The sequence below is a fragment of the Zootoca vivipara genome, chromosome 11 (assembly GCF_965207765.1).
Source record: "Zootoca vivipara chromosome 11, rZooViv2.hap1.1, whole genome shotgun sequence".
In the NCBI taxonomy this organism is placed as follows: Eukaryota; Metazoa; Chordata; class Lepidosauria; order Squamata; family Lacertidae; genus Zootoca; species Zootoca vivipara.
In genome coordinates, this window is record NC_142594.1 from 6,950,716 (window position 1) to 6,964,634 (window position 13,919).

The 13,919-nt window shown below is 38.4% G+C and overlaps 1 protein-coding gene across 2 annotated transcripts in view; it reads left to right on the forward strand.

Annotated features, from left to right (window-relative positions):
* The window catches only part of DPY19L1 (dpy-19 like C-mannosyltransferase 1), a 39,198-nt gene that overhangs the window by 18,499 nt on the left and 6,780 nt on the right, over window positions 1-13,919 (forward strand). For both annotated transcript variants that reach the window (XM_035129419.3, XM_088654524.1), the window contains 11 exons: window positions 1,090-1,167; window positions 2,744-2,830; window positions 4,343-4,408; window positions 6,004-6,084; window positions 7,713-7,814; window positions 8,241-8,312; window positions 8,750-8,790; window positions 9,362-9,389; window positions 10,752-10,871; window positions 11,483-11,657; window positions 12,385-12,484. In XM_035129419.3, the coding sequence (XP_034985310.2) occupies window positions 1,090-1,167; window positions 2,744-2,830; window positions 4,343-4,408; window positions 6,004-6,084; window positions 7,713-7,814; window positions 8,241-8,312; window positions 8,750-8,790; window positions 9,362-9,389; window positions 10,752-10,871; window positions 11,483-11,657; window positions 12,385-12,484 (950 nt within the window). The remainder of the gene's footprint in view (window positions 1-1,089; window positions 1,168-2,743; window positions 2,831-4,342; window positions 4,409-6,003; window positions 6,085-7,712; window positions 7,815-8,240; window positions 8,313-8,749; window positions 8,791-9,361; window positions 9,390-10,751; window positions 10,872-11,482; window positions 11,658-12,384; window positions 12,485-13,919) is intronic.

The following is a 13,919-nucleotide window of genomic DNA, read 5'->3' on the forward strand; positions in this document are numbered from 1 at the left end:
GCTAGTTCCTTTGTGATGGTGGGAGGGTGTATGCATCACAGTATGTGTATGTTTGTACAAATAAGCTCATGGTGTAATTTGTATTGCATGGTGAGCATGTGTTAAAAGAATGCATTACAATAATTATATGGTCTGATTTACTCATAACCCTAAGCCATGGTTTGTTTAGCCAAAGTGTGCTTTGTATTGGGTTAGCATTCTATCTGAACACAACATCCTTGCTTAATACTTGGTCAGACCCTCCCCAGATACTCACCAAACTAGAGGCATGAGTAGCTAGTAAGCTTTCATTGACGCTTTCCCTAAAGAAACCTTTGCTCCTATCTCTGCCTGGCAGGAAACTCAGGCCAAGGAGTGAAGAGTAGATGGGAGAAACATAAACCAAGCTTTGGAGAAACAAGTCATGGTTTGCTTGTCTTTGAGACAACTTGTGGTTCATTGAATAAATCATGACTTAACATGGGTAAACACAGCCTTTGCTTCTTTCCTGAGTTTAATGCAGTGGCTTCTGTAGCCATTATTGAAAGTGTGTCAAATTCACCCTCAAAGCTAGTTGCCATGGGCAAAATAACTTTAATCAATCTTGTGATGTTGAATGGTCATTTTTGTGTTTGATTGTTACAATGATGCAAACACATTGTCTTTGGAAAAGAAATTTTGCAGGGCCTCACTTTCCAATTTTTCATAGAAGTGGTTGATCTCTTCAGATTACTTGTGATGCAACTGCCAGGATCCAAACTACTGTTTAGGTAGGGTTGCCAGACTCAATAGAGGACAGGACTTCTGCGCCTTTAATTGCCCTGCTCTCTTTTGAGTCTGGAAACCTTAAAGAGAAACCAGCAGACCCTTTGCTTGGAAATTAAACAGACTCAAAAGAGAGCAGGGCAATTAAAGGCACAGAAGTCCTGTCCTCTATTGAGTCTGGCAATCCTATGTTTAGGCTCACATAAGAAATAGTCCCCACCCCCACCTCACCCCACCCCCCATGTCTCCTGGAAGGAATTGCATGGTAGTATGGAACCTAGCTAATTTACTTAATAATGTTCTTAACAGATCTTTTTTCAATTACTTTATTCTTTTAAATTGCAGGTGGCATCAGTTTTTGGAATTTATATTTTAGGATTGATTGATTCATCCAAACTACAGAAGATACTTTATGCACATATGGTAATACTTAGTCTTTAATTACTTAGGGGTAGAATCAATTTCTTAAAGTTACCTACTTCTGAATCATGAATATAGTGGACACAGAGTTGGTTTTTAAAATAAGAAAGAAACTGAAGAAAGAAACTAAATTGCTTGGAGACTTATTCTTATCAGTAAATGGTGCTGCATATGATTTTAAGTTCTCACTCCCCTATTCCACTCAGGTGAACTATCCTCCATCCAATTAGACATTTACATGTGTAGGTCCTAGTTTGTGTTAAAGGTTCTGTGTGCTTTGATGGGAGAGTGAACCACCCTGAGAACCCCCAGGTATAGAGCGGTATATAAATTCAGTTAAAACAAAGAGTGTGCAAGCTTGATGGTTGCTCCTATATCCCACCAAATATACAGAATATGTGCTAAGATTCATTGTGAACCTGACTCAAGAGATGACTTTCCACTATGAAGGGTAAGGAAGACGGAAAATGAAAAATGATGTGAATTTTCCAAATACATTGTAGCATTCAGAAAAATTCAAGAGTTACAGCCCTAAGGGTAACACTTTTATAAGGACAAAGAAATGTCACATATTAGTGAGCAGACATGCTGAGTTCCCTAGGATACTTCTTCGTACTGCACATTCAGCCGGGTCTGTGTAATACCTTCCTGCACACTTGTATAAAGATATTTTAAGTTGCAGACTTTAGGTATTGTCATATTTTTTTAGCATGGGAAGAGGGGAGCACTTTCAGGTTCAGCAAGGACTGGGGGCCTGTCCCCAACATCACATGACTGCTCTAGCCCTGTCCCAAGATCACTGCACTGAAGAGTAGCCTCCCTGTGTGAGTAGATTTGGGGCATTTCCATCATGCTCAGCCTTTTCTTCCCCTGGTGGTGGTGGTAATTTTGCTTGCTATCCAGCCTAAAGAGTTCAAGAGAACTCGAACAATTACTTGTGCTATATTGTGGCAATTTAGTTGGCCTGAATACATGTATTACTTCCATTTCCCCCACCCCCCAATAGACAAGCAAGGCTATCTACAAATTTTCTGGAAAATAATATTTCAGAATGTCATGATACAAAAAGAAGCCAAATTCTTTATTAAAAAAGAAATATAAAAGTTTATATTTGTAGGTTTTTCATAAGGGGTGGGTGGGTTGTAGACAAAAAATGAAAGCATGTTTTTTACATTTTTGCTTATTTCAACTTAAGTGCCTTTGAACTGAATGAGACTTTTGAGTAGACATGTATAGACTTATACTGTATATCTGCTGCATGTAACAACTTAAAACTAGGGTCTTTTTATTTATTTTCTAACATGTTAGTTTAGTATTAAAAATAAGTATGGTGCTATGGGTAGTACATAGGAGCAATATATTGTCATATTTTGCACATTCTGAGGGATTCTTGTAAAAATTGTTTTAGGAAGCTACATTATTGTCATAATAAATATTTACAAATGAAATAAAGCTGTTAGCACCTTTTGTGTTGTAAGATTTAATAAAACTTAGTGTTTTCATAGACTCTGCATCTGTCACATCCATTATTAGCTTAAAGATTGCATTAAAATATGCTCAAATGTTTATATCCCTTTAGGCATCACTTGGAGTATGTTTTGTCCTTATGTTTGGAAACTCTATGTTGCTGACATCATATTATGCTGCCTTTTTGGTAATTAGTTGGGTAAGTTAGTTAAGGAATACTCAAGCATCCTTTGTCGTACTGTACTGAGTTACTGCAATAATTTACAAGATTACCTGAACAAAACGCTTCATATAGGCTGGGACGGGGTAGTGGTGGAGAGAGAGATACTGGTTCTATATTTGGAGACAGGAGACTTTACCATTTCAGAAAGAAGCTTTATCCAAAAGGATGAAACATTTTGCAGTGAATACATAGAGCCCCTTGTGAGTGTGCCTACTCATTGCGGTTTGGGAACAAATGCTGTTGTCACAGTGCCTTGACATTATAGTGAATGGGGAATAGTAATAATAATAATAATAATAATAATAATAATTTATTTATTTATACCCCGCCCATCTGGCTGGGTTTCCCCAGCCACTCTGGGTAGCTTCCAACAGAAAAATAAAATAAAATAATCAATTAAACATTAAAAGCCTCCCTAAACAGGGCTGCCTTCAGATGTCTTTTAAAAATCTGGTAGCTGTTTTTCTCTTTGACATCTGATGGGGGGGGCATTCCACAGGGCGGGCGCCACTACCGAGAAGGCCCTCTGCCTGGTTCCCTGTAGCTTGGCTTCTCGTAGCGAGGGAACTGCCAGAAGGCCCTTGGAGCTGGACCTCAGTGTCCGGGCAGAACGATGGGGGTGGAGACGCTCCTTCAGGTATACTGGACCGAGGCCATGTAGGGCTTTAAAGGTCAGCACCAACACTTTGAATTGTGCTTGGAAACGTACTGGGAGCCAATGTAGATCTTTCAAGACCAGTGTTATGTGGTCTCGGCGGCCGCTCCCACTATAATATGCATCAGAATTCCATCTTCTGGATCAGCTTAATAAGCAAGAGGCAAGTCTCATGCTCTGAAAGCAACTTAATCTGAATACAGGCAACTTCTGGGCACCATATGTTTGCAGGAAAAAATAACATTCCCTTTATTTGGTGATAAGATAATTAGTGTGATTATATAACTTCATTATTTATGAAAGCTGAAAATAGTGCACTAAATAAAAAGAAGTATGCATGTAGTGCAGCTTCAAAAAGATAGCAGAATGACACTATAGGGTGGTGCTTTGACATTCCTGGTTTGTTTTTTTGGATGATTGGCTATGTATGTTCTTGGAGAAGTGTACGTATGCTTAGCTCACTACTTGTTTCCATGCTGTCATGTGGTTATTGGGTTAACATATTGCAAAACTGGACGTACGTGGGTCTGCCCAAGCCCAATTATGTGACGTGCAAATAGTTTGTGCCATTATACAATAGAATCCTGCATAACAGACAGTACAATGATCCAATCTCTATATGTTTAAAAAGCAGTAACAATGGGTTTCAGTGTTCTATGGAAGTGTTATGCAATAAAATCAATAATTTCAGTGTCTTGTATTAATACTTTTACAATGCTGGTTTTGAGCATTTTCTAACTTCATTTTATTTATTGTTTCATCCTTCTGGACTCCATTTGAGAGGAATGTTATACAAATATTGCTGTTTAATGAACTAATTTATTTATTTTCAGGGTATTCTTGAACTGGGTCCTAAATACATCCTGAAAATGTGCAGTAGAAGAGGTATAAGCTCATGGGTAAGGATTGACATTTCGTGTTATAAACATATTAAAACCTATGTTGGTCAGTAAGATGATCTGTAGGTGATAGTTTCCATTCAAAGCCAGCATTGCCACATGTCACTGAAAAGCATTTGGGCCTAGCAGAGAAGGAACTGGGCTAGGCTGGGCTGGTGGAAGGCTCTCCCAAGGCCTTGAGGGTCTTTGGCCAGCAGCTCAGTGATTGATAGCTGGTGTTGGGGCTGAATGTGTTTTGTATTTATTATGGAGAATAATTTATTGGGAGACTGTTGTCCCTTTTAAGCAACTTTTTGGTCAGTTGAATTACTGAATTTTGCTAATGTTGTCAGTTCCTGTTTGATTTGCTAAGGGCTTCTTGAGAGAGAACACTACACGAAATAGATGCATCGTAGATCATTTTGTTTCCTATAGCCTCATCTTTATTATTAACAAGTAAGACCTGAATGAAATGCTGCGCCTTCACTTCTCTGTTGGCATTACATGTCGGCTGGTGTCAGGGGACCTTCCTACAGGGAACCTCCCCCCATCCTGTTGACCAGCTTTTCGCCTAGTGAGAGCAGCAGCAGTGGGTCAGGTGGGGGGAATGAGGAAGTTAGTGGCATGGAGGTGGCAAGGCTCAGTGATGTTGGAGAGCCTTTGCGCCGCCTTGACCAAGAGGTGGAGGGGAACAGACAGCCGCTTCTGGTGCCTGAATTAAGGCGCGCCACTAAACGCAAGGTCGGGAGGAGGCGTTTTGGGGTGCCCAAACTCTTATGCTGGTCACGCAACAGGAAACGTCCACTACCAGATTCTGCAAGTGACTAGCAGGTCATGTTTTCTGCTATCTCTGCACTGTAAATACTATGCACAATAAAAACCTTTAAAGACAAGTACGGACTTGGGCGTCCTTACTCGAGAGTAGCTGCAACAACACCATTACAGCTGGGGTGGGGTGTGATTGTGTGTGACTATTGCCTTGAATCCATCATGTATTGTGAACGACCTCTGTATGTGGGAAGTCAAAGTAGTAAATGGATTGGAGAAGGGAAGCACCAGAGGACATTATAGCCTCCCATGCTCTAAATGCTGCACGCTCTAGTATTGCCTTTAACCTCTCCTGAGTTCTAAACCTAGCACCTGGCAGCTTGATGGGCTATGTGCACTTATTTCTTGCTCTTCTCCTGTATGCTTGAGAGGTTGCATGGCGTACCTGTTTGGGGGAAAAGGTTGATCCTCCTTTGCAGGTGTATTTGTCAAAGTGTTGTGCATGCTCCTGAATTCTTCCAGGATGCTTGATCTTTCCATGCGTGCATGGGCATCCCTGTTTTGGCCACAAACCCATCAGCATAGCCCATCCAAATTCAGCATCAGAGGGGAGTGAATATTAAATCTTGCATGAAAGTGGTATAAAAAACTTGACTTCACTTTCACCAATAGGAATTGGTTTATTTTTTTAAAAAAAACTACCATTTCAGCTCTCACACAACATCATAATAAAAATTGTAGATAAGAATAAGTTGCATAATAATATATATTTTAATTAAAGTGCCTCTTGTATTAAATGCTGAGCCTTGCTTCTGCTCTTCAGTTGAACCATGCCTTTCATTTTACAGGCCATTGAAGGTTTTTTTTGCTTTTTGGGGACAATTACCTTGAAGTTCTTGATGTGCCTAATATTTGGAACAGCTGATGATGTAAGTTTAAAACGTCCTTGTTTCATTTGTTCACTGTCAGAATTCTTCATTTGTTCACTGTATCTGAAGAAGTGTGCATGCACACGAAAGCTCATACCAAAATAAAAACTTAGTTGGTCTTTAAGGTGCTACTGAAGGAATTTTTTTATTTTACTTCGACCCAGACCAACACGGCTACCTACCTGTAACCAGAATTCTTCTTGTATGTCTTCATCATCATATAGGCCCCATCTACACGATACATTTAAAGCAGTAGGACACCACTCTAATCCTCCCCCCAAGAATACTGAGATATGTAGTTTGTTAAAGGTGCTGAGAATTATTTGGAGAACCTATTCCCCCCACAGAGCTACAGTTCTCATAGTGGTTTGAAAACCAATCCCTTTTTATAGGGGACTCTGGGAATTTATTGAAAATTAAGTGTTACAAACTATTGAAAGGAAACATTCGTTGCTGAACACTCAGCAAAACTTTCGAGTGCAGTGGTACCTCGGGTTACGAACGTGATCCGTTCCGGGTCGCAGTTCGTAACCCGAAAAGTTCGTAACCCGAAAAGGGCCCGAACCGCCGTTTTACGCATGCACAAAGCGCGCACGCCGCTTCTGCGCACACACGCGCAGCGAAAACACTTCTGGGGGTGCGCAGTTCGTAACCCGAGTTGTTTGCAACCCGAGGTGTTCGCAAACCGAGGTACGACTGTAGTGTAGTTTGATTCTTTTAATCAAATAAAATCTGTCAGGATGGCAAACACCACCCCAGATTCTCTCTTTCATAGAGTATACATTTCTGAGCACAAATTTTGAATTCGGAACTTTATAGAGTGTAAAGATTACAATCATCTTCTTCAAGCACCTTAAGAATCAAACACATATAATCTTCCACTGGATGCATCGCGAATTTCATCTAATAAAACTGCAACATGTCAATTATCTTTGGCCTAGTGGAGGGGTTGCCAATGTGGTGCTCATTGATGCCATTGTGCCCATATGTACCTCCTATGACACTCGCAAAAAGTTAGTAAGTATTCCCTCAAAATCCCACAATGCGTGAGAGAGGCTGCTTGCTGTCCTCCACAGTTTGTTTGACTGACTTGGTTTCTCCTAAATTGAACACGCGTCACCCTTCAACACACCCACTTTTCAGTGGATGCTGGGATTGGACACCCACAGTCCTGTTCTGAACCGAGGGGAGGTATGAATAGTTATCTCTGAGCAAACATAGCAGTGGCTAATATAGGTGCATTTTCTCATTATAGAGGCATGTCCACACTCTTTTGCTATCCCATCTCTCTGCCCTTTTAGATGTGGCAGTCAGTTTGTGTTACACCATGCCAGATAGCAGCCAGTTGGTGATTGGTGCCCAGGGGCACTTCCTTAAAATTTCAAATGTGCTCAGCCACCCAAAAAGTTGGCGACCCCTCACCTAGTGTCTACTGTATGGTCTACCACTTGTTTATTCTTAACATGGCAAATTAACTGCTGTTCTTTTTCTCCGACATTTCCATGATCTTTTATTTGTATTGAACCAATTTTAATGTAGCATAATCCAACATTTTGTACTATACACTCTTTTTTTAAATCTCTGAAATAATGCATTTAACAAACATTTTCACTGTAATTTCTTACCAGGCTCATATAAGCAACCTGCTGAAGTCAAAATTTACTGGTTATAGGGATTTTCATACTTCAATGTACACATGTGCTGTGGAGTTTGATTTCATGGAAAAACAGGTAATTAAAAATCAGTGGATGATGTATAGAACACCTTGATGTTTTTGCAGATTTTTTCTCTTAATCAGAAAAATAATAATGTTTGGTTGGACTGCTATTTTTTAACAAAGATAACGATTCAGGATTCTTCTATTGCTTAATGAAACTGAGTTAGCAGTTGGAACAAAATATTTGGATAAAGTTCAGTGTCATGACTTTATTACAGGGCATAATTTATGTTCATCAGCAGTGAAGGTTGAAAGCTTCGGGGAACAAATGGAATCGCTGAAAAACATTCAGATTAACTGCACAATAGTTTTTACAACTTTTCTTGGATAGAATAACTTGGGGAGGGCTTCATTGTGAAATGAATGTCTTAAAAGAAAACGGTTTTGTAGGAAAAGTTACTGTGCATAAAACTTACTACCCATTGAAACTGTGTTTCAGACTCCAGTAAAGTACATGAAGACACTTCTGCTTCCGGTAGTTCTTGTCGTTTTTTCAGTAATTGTTATGAAGGTAAGGTCTTTGCTATTTTTCATCTGGTTTACATTTAGTGTGTATAGTATGCTAAAAGGAGGCAATTAATACTTAAATTTGAGTATGTCTAGCATGCATGTATTTGCACATCCATACAAAAAGAGCAGAACATGTGACCAAAAAGCCAAATCAAAGTATATGAACTTTGATCTGGGCTTTTCAGCTACATGTTCTGTTATATACCAGACCTATTTCTGCAGACATCTTTAAAGACATGCATGTTGATTACAAAAAATGAAAATCTATTCTATATAATCCTGAAGAAGGAATTGCTGTTAAAAAGAGCAATTATTCCAAAGTATGTACAGTAATTGGAAAATTTTGTCTGTTAACCTTTGGGAAATTGTAATTTTGGCATATGATTGAATCTGTTTTAGGGAATAGGCTATTTAAAACATGTTCTTTTCTGTTCACAGACATTTCAACATGTTATGTGTCGCAAGGAATTACCTGAAAGGTAAATACATTTTGAAATGAGAGTGCAAATCCATTGAATGAATTATTACCTAAAGGACTATATGTAATTGTGCAGCCAAGCTTTGCCCCCATTGTTTACTTCTAGTCTCCAGTTAGTTTTCCTATCACTTTCTAGAATGAATATGTACAGCAAGTAAATGTTTATTATGCCTTGTGAACATGCCAGTAATCTAGCTGGGTTGCAATTAGTGTGCGTATAGCGGTCTTGGCATGTAGTCTTCCATGCATTGTAATTAGATTTTTAAAAGCAGTGATCCTGCTGATAAATTAGAAATTAATGAAAGACTTGTGTTCAACAAGTGCATCAGAGCACTTGTACATATGAGTAGCCCCCAGATTGATACAAAATAAGTTTACAAAATAAATATGGTAGTAACAGTTTTGTTGTAACTTTGTAATAACTTAAGGGACTTCTAAATTAAAAACACTGCAATATTTTGAATTTAGTTTGATTGTAAACAGGGTGTGTGTTCTATAAACAACTATTTGTAGCATAAGGCAATTTGATTCTATGCAATAAACAAATAACAGTCTTGCTGTTCTTTGTTCAGACAGGAGGATAATTTCAATCATGGGGAGGTAAGGATCTCATCCTGCATGAATTATGTTACAACTCTGCTTATTGAGCTCTCCCTCGATAAGTTTAGAAAAGTTACCTTCTGTGGGAAATGGAAGTGCTGATTTAAGAAAAACAATGGAGATAGTGGGAAATGATTGCACAAGTTTAAATTGGTGGTGCACATCAGGGTTCTTAGAATTAAAATTGCAAACATAGGCCCGTTTCCTTACCGAGTTGTTTGGACAAAAACTGCTTGTTTGGTGTGGATTTACATCAAACTGTTCTTTTACATACAGTAGGTGTGAAGTGCTAAGTATCAAATGACGCATTTTAACTTTGCCTCCTATTCCTGCCTCAGAGCCCAGAAATTTACTTTGGGGCAATGGCAAAGAGAGAGTGTCCAACATCTCCCTGCAGCTTATTTTTTCCTGCCCAGGATTGGGATTCCCAATCTTAAAACCTCCAGTGAAAACATAACACTGCAGGTGTCAATTCTGAAGGGAAGAAACCCTCCAAGGCCTGCTTTTGGAGGGGAATGATGTGCAGTGTTGTCGGTTTCTGTTGGTACAAAGTCTGGTACAAAGTCACAGTCCCCAGAGGGAAAAGATGCTCTGCAGAGACATCTAACACCTTCCTGTACTTTGTGGGGAATTTATGGAGCAAGTGAATGTGGTGGTGGTGGTGATTTAAGAATATCAGGATGAGAATGGGCCTGGGAACATGGCTGTGCCCCAATACTTTGCCCCAGTATTGCTTGAATGTTCACAACACCCCTATTGCAATGATTACTTGAAGCATAGCCACAGTTTACCTTTCATCACATGTGCTGTGCACACACAGAATAAATGCATAATATCTTGCAATTCCCTTCAGTGTAGGAGGACAGGTCCAGGCAGCAAAGGGGGCATATTCTTCATTAAAGTGAATGAGTAAAATCCTTATACTTCCGGAAGTTCCATTTACACATCAGAGTTATCTTCTCTGTTGTTAGTAAAACTCATCAGTATGGGTTTTTTGCATCCAAATCATTGTTGGATTAGAGTGGTGGTGTGGGATAAAACAAGAATGAAATAGAATTCAGTTATTTTAATAAATGTACAGAAAAACGCAGCAATTAAAATTGAGCTTCAAACTAGTCTCTTCCATTCCCATTGGGGGGGGGGAGGGTCTTCATTTTTCTAAAATGTTTTGTCTCTTATTCATAGTCTTTCTCTCCCCTGCCTCCCAATGGGTTTAAATGTAAAAATAATGTCGTGCTCCAAGGAGCATCAGTACATAAAAAGGTAAACCTTCTTTCTTATAGTTAATAGGTTTATGTTCATAGTTTTGACAGCTCTTTTAAGAAGCATTATTTTCTTATGCCTTTGTTTGTTTGTTTTCAGATAGTATACCATGCACTGCAGCTTATGTTTTTTACTGTCCTTGCTATTTTATTTATGAGACTAAAGCTGTTTCTGACACCTCATATGTGCATCATGGCATCCTTGATATGTTCAAAGCAAGTAAGCTACTGTTTTATTTGTCTGGCTGATGTAGTAATTTACTTAATATGTTTTACAGAGGGGCTGATACAGCATTTCAGTGTGCCAAATGTTTAATATTTAGAATTACTTGATTATAGAATTACAAAAATATATAGTTATTATTAAATACACAATACAGGGGGGAAACATGCTATCAAAATATTGAGAGCTGACAGAAAACATACTCCATACATACAATATAAAGGATAAGAAATCAATGGAAACTCATGCTGGTGACAATACCTTTGTCTAATGTTACCTCTCGACATAGATTTGTTCCAGTGGTTAATATTGATATACGTGCAGAGCATCCATGCCTTAGTCAATAAAATGACACAGCCTAATTATTTTAATTTTGATTGCATTAATATGCAAGGAGAGAAACACACTGTGCTATAATGGATACTTTTAATATCGATATTAGAGTTTACGGTTATTGTTAATTTCAGTGGAAATGTATCGTGATCTGAGTTCTCATGTTTTTCCATGTAATTTGTTAAACTGGTGTTTAGCTGGTGTTTTGAAAAAATGGAAACTTAGAAACTTAAGTTGTATGTAAAGTTAAATGGCTTTTCATTTCTTCATATCAGCTGTTTGGATGGCTGTTTAGCAAAATCCAGCCTGGAACACTGGTTCTCGCGATTTTAGCAATGATGGCATTTGAAGGAGTAGCAAACCTTCAAAGAGAATGGAGCATTGTAGGAGAATTTAGTAACTTGCCCCAGGAAGAGCTACTGTTATGGATAAAACAAAAGACCAAACCAGGTAAAACAAACACCCGACCCCCTGCTTTTCTTTTGCTCTGTTTTGTTTTTTGCAGTATCTGCTACAACATCTGTCATAAGGCAAGCAGCAATTTTGTGTCTTTTGTTGAAGAACAGGATTATTATGCTGTTAAATAGTTTCCCCCAGTGTTGTGTTTTATAGTAATTGACAGAAGAATGAAAGGACCAGTCTCTAAGGTTTCTGTAATTGTATTGTTTCATAGTACAGTGGTACCTCTGGTTGCGAACGGGATCCATCCCGTTCGCAACATGAAAAGGCCGCATCCTGAAGCGCCACGTCTGCACACACGTGTGATGCAATTTGGCGCTTCTGTGCATGCGCAAAGCGCAATTTAGTGTTTCTGTGCATGCATGCGCTCCGAACCCAGAAGTAACCTGTTCCAGGACTTCCGGGTTCGGCGCGTCCGTAACCTGAAAAGACGTAACCCGCTGCAGACATAAAATGAGGTATGACTGTACATTTAGACGTGTATTAAGTAGAGAATTTGAAGTATTATAACTTTAAAATATCAAGAACAATGTAAGGGCAATTAGAGTATTGGATGAAATCTGATGTAGTTTTAGTTTTGCCACTAAGAATGATGTCATGCCTTAATATTAATATGAATGTACATTTTGAGCTCTGATTTTTAGAAAGTTTAGTCATCTTTACTTTATTCTCCATTTTTACAATACTTTGCCCAATTGTTTTCTTTTATATATTTCAGATGCTGTTTTTGCGGGTCCAATGCCTACAATGGCAAGTGTAAAATTGTCTGCTCTTCGACCTATCGTGAACCATCCTCATTATGAAGATGCAGGTTTACGGTAAGATTTAAACTTAAAATTTTAAGGCTAGCTATAGTCTGATTTACTCTGCAAGGAAATGGGTGTAAACAAGACTTCTTAAAACTTGGGAATAAGCTATGACTTTTGCTCCCTGAATTATATGAGCTGGAGCTTTGTGGGCTGGGATACTTGGACTTTTGCGGATTGCATCTAAAATGCTGTTTCCACTTTTGATTAGTGTAATCTTATCTCTTTTTTATGATTCTGTGAGGTTTTACAGGCGCTGCATGTTCCTTTTTTGTTGAAACAAACAATGAAATGGGTCTGGCTTGTGTTCTTCAGGTCCTTTGGTTTAGGTTTTGTAAAAATTTTTACCTGTATAGAGGTCTCTGGCCTCCTTTGTGCTTTGAATATATTGTTCACAAATTATCATACTCTTGGATTAAAAAACAACAACTGGTTGTCACTGGGTGCTTTAAAGGGGAAGCTGGTGACTGGAGTATGATCTATAGAGATGGATCAAAGGTGGGGGTGGACTGAGCAAATCTTATTTTGTACTGTTTGGGAGGAGAGATTAAAATACGGGGTTGGATGAGTTTGCTTAAATTAGCTGGGCAGTTTCAAATAAACATGTTAACTGATTTAATATAGCATTGTGTTGTATTGCTTTTTAATTGATTAAAAAAGGATGAATAAAATATAGTTATTGATTTTAGACAAGCTTTGCTGTAGAGAGAGATGAGTAAGTCGGTGATAGATTTGTTTCCTTCAGGCATGCAAGCTCACTAATCCTGTAGTTTCTCCTGGCTTAAAATAAAGAGTGTGAGTTGCTATTGTATCAACAAACTGAAGAGCAGGCAGCAGCAAAGGGCAAACTCATCCTCTAAAAGAAAGCAAGGCCTGCCAAAAGACAGCAAAATATTTGCATTCCTCCCAAGGAGAGTCCTTTCAGTTTTGCGGTTCTGCCTTTGATTTCAAAGCAGCATCTCCTTGCTATTTTTTCATATTTTTTTATTCATTTTAGTAATTTCTATATCATAATTCAATCAATTTATTAATTATCTATCATTCTTTTCACGTATTCTAATTTAACACTTATACATTAATCTTAAAATACTTAACACATCTTTCCTCTACAGCCTATATCAACTTCCAAATCTAAACCAAACATTTCAAATATTGCAGTTCTTTTTAAAATACGCTTTAAATTTCTTCCAGTCTTCTTCCACCGACTCTTCTCCCTGGTCACGCAGTCTCCCGGTTAGCTCAGCCAGTTCCATAAAGTTAATCATCTTCATTTGCCAGTCCTCCACTGTTGGTAACTCATGTGTCTTTCAATTCTTAGCTATCAAGATTCCTGCTGCTGTTGTTGCATACAAAAAGAAAGTAACATCCTTTTTGGGAATTTCTTCCCTAACTATTCCAAGTAAAAATAATAATAATATAATAATAATAATAATTTATTATTTATACC